Source organism: Saccostrea cucullata, unplaced genomic scaffold (assembly GCF_032062105.1).
Source record: "Saccostrea cucullata isolate Sc308-1 unplaced genomic scaffold, CSIRO_AGI_Scuc_v1 ctg2679, whole genome shotgun sequence".
In the NCBI taxonomy this organism is placed as follows: domain Eukaryota; kingdom Metazoa; phylum Mollusca; class Bivalvia; order Ostreida; family Ostreidae; genus Saccostrea; species Saccostrea cuccullata.
This window is the reverse complement of record NW_026926210.1, coordinates 236,917-250,287: the sequence shown is the minus strand read 5'-3', so window position 1 is coordinate 250,287 and position 13,371 is coordinate 236,917. Positions and strand designations below refer to the sequence as shown.

General features: G+C 32.3%; 1 protein-coding gene across 1 annotated transcript; it reads right to left on the bottom strand.

The window, feature by feature from the left end:
- Window positions 1–8,801: 8,801 nt before the first annotated feature.
- Window positions 8,802–12,949, bottom strand: LOC134271101 (uncharacterized). Its single transcript, XM_062753355.1, has 5 exons — window positions 12,884–12,949; window positions 12,470–12,596; window positions 11,645–11,723; window positions 9,240–9,352; window positions 8,802–9,155 (listed from the first exon to the last, which is right to left on the bottom strand). Exons 2-5 carry the CDS (start codon window positions 12,531–12,533, stop codon window positions 9,082–9,084), a joined length of 330 nt encoding a protein of 109 aa, XP_062609339.1. The 5' UTR covers window positions 12,534–12,596; window positions 12,884–12,949; the 3' UTR covers window positions 8,802–9,081.
- Window positions 12,950–13,371: the final 422 nt, after the last annotated feature.

Genomic DNA, 13,371 nt, shown 5'->3' with positions numbered 1-13,371 from the left:
TTGGTCACCATTTATAATTGTCGATTTGATTGTCGATCATGCTTCATGTGAATAGTCTACTTTTTAGGTCTCCCCTTGAAAAGGTAATTTTGAGAAACTTAAGCGATTGACCCCCCTGTTCCGTCATGATATACAAATCATGAGTGCATTTTGTGAATACTCCTTTATTTCCTGTATTGTTTTGATTGATTGATTGTATACTGTTTAAAGTCCCTCTCCAGAATATTTCACTGATATGGAGACGTCACCTTTGTCGTTGAAGGGCTGCAAATTTAGGCCTATGCTCGGCACTTACGGCCTTTGAGCAGGGAGGGATCTTTATCGTGTCACACCTGCTGTGACACGGGGCCTGGGTTTATACGGTCTCATCCGAAGGACCGCCCCATTTAGTCGCCTTTTCCGACAAGCAAGGGGGTACTGAGGACCTATCCTAACTCGGATCCCCACGGGGCTCAAATGAAAATTTTGTTTTCAGGTTCCTGTGAAACAATTAATTCAAAAAGATTTACACGATAAGGAGAAAACAATTGTTGTGGCCTTCTACTCGACATTTAAATGCATCATCAACATTTTACAATCGTCAATTTCAATCTTTTGTCGATTTGAATTTGAAGTACAAGGTAGTAAAAGTCTGCCATATTTGTTTCATAGTTAGATGTTTTACTGGCTATATACGACAAGATTCAACCAACAATTCATTGTTTGGGAAAAGGGATAATTCATTCCCATAGCCATTTTTCATTTTTTTATGTAGTAAAAACCAGCTACTACCGGACAGATAAAATGATGAAGTATTTCAACTATCATGTCATATTGAGAAATGCTGTCCATTTTAATTACCGAATAATGATCAAGTGACCGGTATTAATATTCATTATTGTAATATTTCTTATATCCACATAGGTCTATTAAAACTATCATGAACATTTTTTTGAGATTAAAAAAAGTATTAGGAACCTTAATATATATTTATCATTCTTTGTTAGAAATGACGTGAAATATTTTTCCCGGCTCAAAATACTGTGAATCATCAATATAACCTGGTGGTCCAATGTTTGAGGATTTTGTGGGTATACTTTATCCACGGATTTACATTCCCACGAAAGTACGTGCCCACGAACCAACACAATTTTGCTCATCCACGAACATTGACCCCCAGGAATTAAAATGATTCCACAGTACGGTGCCTTTTTTATTAGTACGTCCATTTGCTTTTTTAAAATTGTTATAGATAACAGTCTCATGTTCAATGTTATGATTGTTCTTTTATTGAAAGAACAAGTTATACAATTTTATGTCAAAGGAGGCAGTAATAAGTCAAAAATGGCAAATATCTCAAACTTTACTCGGGAAAAGTATTCTGGAGCTTTGCTGAAGATTTTCATATACTCCAAAGAAAAATAAAGTAATCATTTTATACGCAAAATACTGGATTCAGTAATTTCAGTTCCCCAACTGAATAAAGAACCATGTGAGAAAGACATTTCGATTTGATGATAATTTAATTACCACCACCACAACCCCCCATTACATTAAATATGATGAGCACAAATATCATATTAAAGCAAGAATAAGTGATTATTTGGTCATTTTTTGGCTGACTTGTTTCATTATAATTGTTTTGTTTTGTATTTATATTAAATTTGACGACAAACTATTCCGTGTTTGTGACAGGTCAACAGGAAGTGCATTTATGGTGGATTTACAGGGGTCCTTATTCACAGGTTGTCTTTAAATTTTTGAGATAGACCACTGTTCCTAATCTTGACCTTTGCCATAAACGTGTCTATCAAATAACATGGTTTTATTCTATACTTACTATATATGTACATGAGTAAAATACTAAAACTGAACGTTATGCCTTTTTTGGTTTTTTTAGAAAACCATTAGAGTTTTGTTTTCTTCCTTAAAACACACTTCCGAAATCTATTTCAGATCAGGATATCAAAGCCAGTTCAAAAGTTAAAAAATAGATAGTTGTATAGATAAAGTCTCCATAACCTCTGAAAAGATTGTATTGGGTCAAGTAATGAAGATATAAAATATTAACTTCCTGCTTTTTTCTTTCAAGTTTCCTTGATTGTATCATGGCCTTCTATCTTAATTTTCCATCTTATATCATGGGATTTTTACCAATAGCAGAAGAAGATACATCAATGACTCCTAATTTTCCTCCCCTATTTTTTAAACTGCTAAGCTCATTTTAATTTTTTGTGCTACTAAGGAAAACAATCAAGATATGAAGGTTCCCTAGGTAATTTAAGTACATTTTCTTTATGGTTTGTCGTAATCTCTGCTTCAACATTCACAAATTTTCTCATTTTAAAAAACATATTTCTAACGATAAGTCCTCTTTCTGCTTTTGAAAGTTATCAAAGCAAATGACCAAAGAAAATATAAAAAGGACGTTTATTAAATGAATATGTACCAATAACAAAATGTAATTGATTTTATTGAAATACAAAAAAGGTTACTTACTATTAATTTAAAACATTCTTTTTAAATATCAATGTAAAAGATAGATACAAATTAGATCGACCTTTAAGGGTGCCCTATAATTTCCACGCTATTATTTTTCTCTTGAAAAGTTTCCTTTTTTTAAGTAATTTTTTATTGCTGACAAATTAAGTTCAAATTTGGTATCTTGATTATAGCTGAAGAGGACTCATAAAAGGAATGTGACCGCCATTTTTGCTCGGAGAATCGCTATACCTGCAGACCCCTATAAATAGGGCAGGACTTTGACACTGCTCAGTGTAATCAGTCGACACCGGTGTAGATGGACGTATGCTTTACAGCACTCGATAGCGACAATAATAACGTAATACTTCATCTAATGCCAAAGAAACGTACAAAATAGTTGTACAGGTCAGTGCAGTACACAAACAAACACAGATACATGTAACTGCAATAAAATGTAAGCAAAGGCAATGCAAGATAGCCAGCACGAACACGGGTCGCCATTCCACGCCGATACACATGAAAATAAAGCAGTCAGGTGTGACGAATCTGAAGAGTAAACCCTGGTGTTGATGTGTCGTCGAAAATGGCTTATGTCTATTAACGAGTCGTATTCAAATTTAAATAGTCAAGAAGACATTTTGAGGCTTAGTTTAGTGGTAATGGAGCTAGCCTTAAGTTTACATAAGAACAAATAGACAAAGAGAGATAACTGCTGAAATTGTTCCCATTGAAAAGTATGAGTCCCCTGAAATTATAGGTAACCTTCCTCTCGAAGATTATCCTTTGTCTTTTACTGTCTCATTGAGATAAATTACTCCACTACTTCTCTCTGCAAATAAAGTCCGTCTTGAAGTTTAGATGAATTCTGAATGATATGTGCATTCTATGAAATGTGGATTGAAATTATGTTAATACTTTATTTTGGTTCAAAAATTATACACAACGAATTATGATATTATTGAATTCTAAGAACAAGATAACGATAGATATAATTTAAATCAGTTCTAATTACCTTGTTTTTTCTCAATTTTTTTTTCTCCTTTCGGTTTTCGATGCTTTGTGTGAATTGAAGAATGTCATTACTTTAAACAGGTAGTCAGTAAAAAAAAAAAACAACCCCATTCTACAGCTTAATTACTGAAAAGTTCTTGTTGTTAATTTCTATGAAAAGATAAGAGAGTTGTACAATTAATCCCTTTGGATCGTGATTTACTACCTAGCCTGCAAGAGAAAATTTAATAGGGTTATATCTTTATCTGTCACTTTTAAATTAATAAAAACCTTTGTATGTAACTATATTTTGTTTGGAAATGTAACACAATGAGTGTATTAATTATAAGTTTAATTGATATATTAATTTGATCAGTACATTTAACTATTTTTTCATATTGTGTTATGAATTATAGTTGATACTATCAGTGGGTAGAGCGATGGAAAATAATATCTTAATTACGAACTTGTTCACAAACTCTGAGAGATTGGGTACAGTAAGAGAGCGTGTTCATTTGACGGACAATTAGTTTTTACAATGTGTTGTTCTCGAACATTGAAACTTCCAATCAGACTTTGTGCAAAGCTGCAGCCATCTAATTCACTGAAAAATGTGCAAGTCTGAAGATACACAATAATGTAATCAGTGGACATTGTCGTATCCCAAAAGGAGATGGAAGACAGAGCTTCAGTGAGAGGCAGACTTTATCAATATTAGTGAAGTAACACTCTAACTCACTAATTGCTGTTACCAAATACTAGTATGTGATCGCTATGATGTAGCTTCTTTACAAAAGATGTGCGCACTGACTATCAATAGCTTTTAACATCTTGGCTTTTAGACGAAGTGACGAACTAGGACAGTTTCTTAGCACCTTAGCTCCGAGACGAACTATGAGAGCTTTTACGAACTAAGTTCTGAAACCTATGTGATGTAATGCCTATATGAGCTTTCACCATCTTGACTCCGAGATCTATGCAATTGAACTTTTCATGTCCCATTGTTTTTGCCTTTGTTGTGCCTTTACAAAAAAACTATAAACTTACAAAAGTCTTCTTCACCCAAACACAATGGCTTATTGTATAAAAATCTTACTGACATTTCCGTTCACCGAAATCAAAGATTTTATAAACCACATGGATCATTCCTGTTTAAACACTAATATACATTTTATTGAGTTATTATAAGTTGTGAGGAAAACTCCTGGATGATTTGGTCCAAGCGATTACCCTTAAACATGTTAATGTTCACCGTGTAAATATATATTAACTGTTATTTGAGTATCTGAACAAAAACTCAGAAACAATGTTTGAAAGATCTTTAATTATATTTTTTATTAGTGGAAAATAAAAAAACAAATTTTAAACTAGGAGACTTATTGTTCACAAAACAATAAGAGGTCTTTCCACCTCTTTAAATTTCTTATAGTTTTATATTTTACTCTCTAATTTAATTTTAAGGGAAATGGCTTAAAAAAAGAAAATAAAATTTTTTTTTTTTTAATGACCTTGACCTTTGACCTTGATCAGGTCCTTTGACCTTGATCAGGTCTTCAAGGTCAAAGGTCAAGGGTCACATTGCAATTGACCCCATGCCTCTACGACTTTTAGTTCTATAGTTATAAGTTTAAATATTAAGTGCAAAGAAGTTAAAGGGCAATAACTCATATAAGGGGTCATTAGATCCTTTAGTACTTATACAATGAAGGTGTGCCTACAGACCCTTAAGATATTAGTGAATGTTTCATGCCTCTACGGTTTACGGTTTTGAAGTAGTAGTGATAACAATGTTTTTCGCATAAGGGACAATAACTTTTGATAGGGTCAATCTTGGGGAACAAGAATGAAATCTTTGAAATAGTTTTAAGAGTACTTATTAATGATGCAAAGACTGATTGCATATGTTAAAAGACAAAAGATATATAAAAAAAGCTTAATTTCACATTTTTGGAATGACCTTGACCTTTGACCTTGACAAAATATTCAAGGTCAAAGGTCAAGGGTCACAATGCAATTAATCCCATGCTTCTACCATTTATAGTTTTCAAGATACAAGGTTTAATAGTAAGTATACAGAAGTTAAAGGGCAATAACTCATATAAGGGGTCATCAGATTCTTTGCATTTATACAGTGAAGTTAGGTTTAAAGACCCTTAAGACATTAGTGAAGGTTTGGTGTCTCTAGGGTCTACGGTTTCGGAGGAGTAGCGATAACAAGGTTTTTCGCAGAAGGGGCAATAACTTTTAGAAGGATTAATCTTAGGGGACAAGAATGAAATCTTTGAAACAGTTTTAAGAGTACATATTAATGATGCATAGACATTAAGTATATGTTGAAAGACAAAAGAGATACAAAAAGAGCTAATTTTCTCATTTTTGAAATGACCTTGACCTTTGACCTTTACATGAATTTTAAGGTCAAAGGTCACTGAATGCAGTTCGTCCCATGTCTCTATGACTTCTTGTTTTGAAAATTTTTAATTATTTGTAAAATTCAAAAAGTTTCAGGGGCAATAACTCATTGAAGGGAGCACCGAATGCTTTCGCAATGAATAGACTGAAGAGTCCTCTTAATTAGTCAAAGACATTGGTGAAAGTTTCATACCTCTACGGTTTACGGTTTCAGAGGAGTAGCGATAACAAGCATTTCTTGCAAAAGGGGCAATAACTTCGATAGGGGTCAAGGTTCATTTACGCAGGGTGAACTGCAATAATCTTTTAAGGAGTACATTCTTATGGACTATAAATCTTTTCGATAAGTCTTCAAACAAAAAAACATGCGGCGGAAAAATAATAATAAAAAAAAAACTAGGAGACTTATTGTTCAAAGAACAATAAGAGGTCTTTCCACCTTCTATGAATTTTAATTTTGTTTTATATCTGACTCCTTAAAATTAAATTCCATGAATAAGAAAACAAAACGGTCTTAAAAGGATAAATTAAAAAAAAAAAAGAAGATAAAAAAAAAATGAAATGACTTTGACCTTGAAAAAATTTTCAAGGTCAAAGGTCAAGGGTCACAACGCAATTGACCCCATGCCTCTACGAGTTATACTTTTCAAGTTATAAGGTTTAATAGTAAGTACAAAGATGTTAAAGGGCAATAACTCATATAAGGGGTCATTAGATCCTTTCGCACTTATACAGTGAAGTTAGGCCTAAAGATCCTCAAGACATTAGTGAAGATTTGGTGTCTCTACGATCTATGGTTTCGGAGGAGTAGCGATAACAAGATTTTTCGCACAAGGGGCAACAACTTTTAAAAGGGTCAATCTTAGGGGACAAGAATGAAATTTCGAAAGAATATTAAGAGTGCATATCAAAGACAGAAGATAGATTTTATATGTTTGAGGATATAAGAGCTATTAAAAGAAATTTATTCCTCATATTTGGAATGACCTTGACCTTTGACCTTGAAATAAATTTGAAGGTCAAAGGTCAATAAAACTTATGCACTTAGTTTCATGTCTCTACGACTTTTCATTTTGAAAATTTTTAGTTTTTTTTATAAAATTTATAAAAAAGCAAAGGTTATCTGTAAATCTTGCCCACAAGCTTTAACGGACACACTAACATACACACAATGGCCATGCAACTAGTTGCGCGAGGGGATAAAAAATCGGCCCTGACAAAAAATGTGATAAAAGGGAAGTTGTCTTTAAGTGAAGAAAAAATTCAGTTATTGTCCATTTTATGCAAACAATTTTATTACGATTCGTTTCAAAGTATCAGTAAAATTATGTTGTGTTTGACTAATTTAAATATTATTAAATTGAAAAAAATATATGTTTGAAAATAGATATAAGTTGCTAAAAGTACTGATACCAAATCAGTGGCGGATCCAGGATTTTGGATTAGAGTTGGTTCTATGGGATGTAACAGCCTCTGGGTAATTAAATAGATAATTTTCATATGACGTATTTTCTCTCCGAGTTATTTCTCTTGGGCGCCATCTTAGTGGTCAACCTGTCAGGTATTTTTTTTCTTTTTCTACCCAAATTTAAGTAGGTGTAGCAGAATTACTTTTGGGGGTATCTCTCTAAATAAAATTTATGAAAAGAAGGATCTAACAAATGTAAATTTCTCAGACAAAACGATTCCTAACCTATAAATGCATGAAAAGTTAAAAGCATGCTGACCTTCAATATGACGGCCAACGGATAATAACCTTTTAATTTGGGCCTACTGAAAGCTAACTTGTATATATATGCTTTTCATACCATGTATAGTATATTCGTATTAAATTGTAATTGGTTGACGGAATATCGTATGTATGTATCGTGTCATATCGTAGTCATTCGTACGAAACGAATATCTTATTGCCTCTGATTTTCTGTTATAAATGTAGACCCATAATCTTTATAATTCTACCATGTGAATTTGAAATCTTGATGTCAGAACTGATAATTAAATATATATATATATATATTGTGTAAATTTTGCACCTGTATAGATTATCTTTACTGGTTGCAACCGTGAATAAAACTTTTATTTATGAATTATCGATAACAAATGGGTAGCAATTGTTCCTTCGCCATGCAATCGTCAACATTAAGTGAAAGTTGCGGGTCCTTCGGATGATATCTTAGAAACCGAGCCTTGTGTGACAGTAGACCTTGACACGATCAAGAGCCCTCACTGATTAAAGGTCGTAAGTGCGGAGTCAAGGTCAAATTTGAAGCCCTTCCCCGGTATATATGAGTAAAACATTACCGAATAAAACAACATACAATCATTCAATCCAAACCTTTAGAATTTCATGAATTTATTCCATTAACCTTTCAGCATAGATATTGTAACATGATTTCGAAATAATGATATTAAAACTATATTTAATCATGATATTAAAATATAAAACCAATATACTTATGTAATTTTATTAACATAATGATAAATAGCACAAACAATTTTTTTCTGAAACCAGCGGTATTTCTTATAGATTTACATTTCAATCGTTCACCTGAATAATGTTTACCAACAATACCGGAAAAATTGTATAGATTTTGTCACAAGGGTAAATATTTGTGCAAATTTTTTTTGATAGAATTATATAGAAAGCAAAATAAAGTCTTAGTCTAATTACCAAAGACAGCATACGATTTCTTTATACGTATTTAAGGGATTTTTTTATTTCACGCATGTCATTTGTTTGTGTAAAGAATCCTTCAGTTGCTTGAAAACGTATAGCTGCAGCACTGTACCTCTCCGAAAAAATATATTGACTGACCGGAGTGCTACTGTGCCACCCATTGTAAAAACTGTATATTTATTGCACACAAAAGTCCAGTTTAGTTGTAGATTAATTTTGTAAAATACAAATATGTTAATTGAAAAAAAATTCTCAAAAAGGATGTCTGAAAGATCTTTAATGATATTTCTATGATTATAGTAAAATAAAAAAGAAAACAAATTAGAATAAGAGTTTCTTGCCTCTTTCTTTGAAACTATAGACACGTAAAGTACAAAGTAGAGTTAAAATTGTGTTCACTCCAACACTAGGAAAATAAAAAAGTCATGAAGTCTGGAAAAGAGCAAAGCAATTATTCTTTGTTTTATAGAACATTTTTTTAAGGGCAAGCGTTTTTTTTTGTTTTTTTTTTGTTGGCTGTGGTCCTTTTAATTTCATCATTAGTTAAAGAATCGGGAAACGACGACTCCCAGTACCATGGTTAAAAAACTAAGGACAGGTGCACCGGAACCGGCTAAAAATTAGAACAGAAACATTTTGTAGAAAAAAAATCAAATGACAATTTTCAGTTCACAATAAAGTCATCAATAAAACTTACAACATCCTGCCCCAGTCAAGAGCTTTCTGGCGGGCGCTGTTATAGTATCCGCACTACCAGCACCACATTTCTCCGCAGCGTCTCCCAGACATGTAAGATAATCATTGATATCTCTACAATTTCAACACATCATGCATTAAAAAGGAGAAATGGCTTAGGTCAAACTAAATCAAACGATTAAAATAAAAAAAGCAAAATAAAACTTCATAGTTTTTATTGTAAAAGCTAATTCAGAAAATTGGTGTCCCTCAATTCGGGAAAAAAAGAGAGCATGTGCAGTTGGGTGGATTTCCCCCTGAATTTGTTTAAATGTATATTGAAGTAAATAAAAAATGCCAATATGGATATAAAGATTTGATAGGTTATATTTTTGTGTGTATAAAAGATTCTTTTTATATAAAATATTTATCACACTGTAATGATAATTTTATGAGTTTGTACAGGCCAGACGACATCACTTTTTTTCATTTCACAGTCATGCTGAATTGAGTAAAAAAAAAACACCCCCCCCCCCCCCGAAAAAAAAAGAAGGGATCGTTTGGGAATCAAACCCGGGGCATCTCACATGTCAAGCTAGAGATATACCCCTCAAAGCAACTTTAAAATATATAGGAAATCCTAAGAAGAAAATAACCCATATAACCATCTTCGTCAGAGAATCATAATAATTATACATATTACCAATGGAATATTTAAACAATATTATCAAGCCATTTCATTAATAATATCTAATTATGAGGAGTGGAAGCCGAAAATATATAATAATCACTATTTGTTCTTTACTTTATCAAATTATAAAATCTAAATTTATCAATTCATTAATTCTTTGACATTGAGTTTCTTCAAACATTAGTCTTTCGAAATCCCAGTTTTGTTTACATCATATAATCTTTCATGTTTATAATATTTGGTTTGCGTGCATTTAAGCGAGATATTCACACCTGGCATGCACAAAATAAACAAAATGATTTGATTTGTAGGTTCACCACTGATTTGTCTTCATAAGATAAACAAAACCTTATAATGCGACTCAATTTTGTATGATACACATAATAATGCTATGTATCAGAAAGCTTATGTTTGGGCTATTCAATTATTTTTAGAAATTGCTAATGTACAACAAGGGCATGGCACTGTATAAAAAGAACTTTGCACAACACACGAAAATTGTATGTTGCTGCGCCATGCTAAAACCACAAGAAAAAACAACAACACTACTTCCATGGCTCTATGTGGAATGAAACTCTGGTCAGATACCGTGATTCGAAGATTGAACCCATGGCCGAAACCAAACTTGCAGTAGAATCCGGAACCTAAATTATGATTTTAAGGTTCCAATCGGAACGCGAAATATCCGGAACGTAAATTATGCGACGGCGGACAGACTCAAATTAATATCCCCAACTTTCAGCGAAAGCGGGTGACAAAAACAGGTGTATCTTATGTCATATAGAAAATAAACCACAAACAAAATTGTAATTAGTGTTACACATTTACAGTACGGGCAATCACACGATTCGAACAAAAGTATAACTTTTCAAAAAGCTTATCGTCTTTAGCAACATTTTAAACAGTAATTGACCTCTACATGTATCTATCAGGTTGTATCATTACTGAGAATTTCTTGGCTTTTTATTTCTTCAGTTTACTTTTAATGAATTATGTCTACAATTAAAAAAAATAATCGAGTATTTTATTAGCTTTTAAAAGTAACGATTTTCATTTAAAAAATTATTACGAAGAATTCGCTTCGTGAAAAGTATCGTAAAATATGTGACATATGAGGACTAGCTTCTCTTCTCTCCAGGTTTTTAAAATCTTTTTTAGACGAATGTTTCGCAAAATGTTTTACCAGGATTTTTCTCTTATATGTCCTTATAAATTACACAATCTCCAAACTTGCATTGTATTTAAAAGCACATTACCCCCATCCAACAGACGTTGCCTACGTCCACCGCCCGCTAAATTAAGAAATCGCTATGTTAAGCACTGCAACAACTACATCAACACTGAGAAAAAAACTAGTTGAAGTGCTAAGAAGACTAGTAAATTTACTGTCCATACAATCACTACCTTAAAAGTAGTTTTACTAGGTATTGGGTAGATTTACTAGATAAGATTAGTAAATCTAGAATTGATAAGTAACTTTCACTAGGTATTTAAGTACACTGTATCTATACTACCCCCGCTCCACTTCTAACTATTTTAGCCAGTAAACAGAAAGATAACTAATCACGACAAACGCTTTACGAGGCACACTAGTTAAAATCACTATGTATTTCTTTCATTGAACGAGACTAGCAACGAACGACACGATGATGATACATTTGTATTAGTAACCACCTCCTCGTGACGTTTTTCTTTCAACCATGAAATAGATCACAACTATAAGAACATTGACTTACTTGCATACTTTTTCCTTGTCTTTTCCGTCTGATGGCTTAGAGATAGTACACTTTCCGGCATCTGCACAAGCATCGATCACTGCGTAAAAAGATTTTTGTGGTTCAGTTTTTGCTCTTTAATTGTTAAGCGAACTATTTCCTCTTTGATCAAAATTTTAAATCAATACCTGTAAACCTCTTCAACCCGAAGAACTATAATCAAAGTTTTAGTTGGTATTTCTGATAATGAACTTGTACCCTCTTTTGATAATCAAATTAATACTTTGTTTAATTAAATCTCCATTTAACGTTTGATTTGCACATTTGATAGGATGAATAATGAAACCAAGAACAACGGAAAACTTGCGTCCTTTCTTCAATTGCCTAATTTTGTTTCATAAAAAGGTCATAAACGATCTCTTTTATGCTAACAACTATGACCTAGAATTTAATTCAAACACTTGTTTACCACACAGTAAAACTGAGAATAGACTTAGGTCAACTTTATAGTCTTGAATATCTTTCTTCACTAGAGTCTTAAAAAGTATATCTTTCCATAAAAAAAATAATACAATCATGTTAAAAGAAATTGATTTGATTGTCAAAATTACTTCCGAAATCATCTGAAATTTTGTATGAGATATGTTTTCAAGTTACGATTTTGATGCCAGGTTTACCCGAAAAGGGAAAACAAATGCCAGATATTGAAACACTTAAAAATAATCATTTGTTGTAATTTGGGATGCTGCTCTATTTATTTTACATTTCACATTATGGATAAGGTCGAACTATGTTTTTTTACAATGACAAACAACAAATTACAAGTTACAATGTACGATGTTTTACCTTTAATGACAACACTAACTGTCAACAAGGCGGCAAGGAGGAAAGCAACACTGGTCACCGACATTGTGGGATACTGCTGTAAGCGTTTAGTGATGGATTACGGTAATTAAGAAATAAACCTTAAAAACTGAGAAATAAATATAAGTAAGCATGAAAGTTTATTTACTCAATTTCAAAATAAAACAAATAAAAAAGTTATCAATTGATAGAAATGATTCCCTCAGAGATCATTATTCAAAATCAAAAATAAATTGATAGGAATTTTTGATATTTAATATAAATCGAACAAAATTGGAAACAGATGTTTCACTGCTAATGAGTAGTAAATTATTTTGGATTAAAATTATTAATAGTACACATATAACTAAATTTCTTTTAAAAAAATAATGAAATGGTTATAGAGAAGTAAAATACCTGTGTGGCACCAACTTCTGAACGGTTTATGAAATCTTCGCACAGAAAGCGCGCTTTTATATACATGTACTTATATACTCTCTGTCTTCCGCCTTCCCTTATGATTGGTAGTATCGTGCATCCAGTCAGCTCGGCTGTCTCCGGAACCTAGTACTATCAGAACCTTTGGTAAAGATCCGTGATAGCGTATATAACGCAAAAACGAGGCTTACCGAATTTCTGGTAGTCTTTCATTAACTGAAAAGAACACACAACCATAATTGAAACAGATTATTTTTTTCATACATTTGATCTAATATCGACTAATTGTTATATGTGTAGTGATTGAAGTTTGGGTAAATTTCAAAGTTTTCATTAAAAATTCAAATAATCATTTAATATTGCCGAAAACATAGGTACTACATTTACAATTAATCTGTTTATATAACATCCTGGGTCAAAAACAAACATTTTATGTACGTCAGGAGTTAAAGGGGCTTGGACACAGA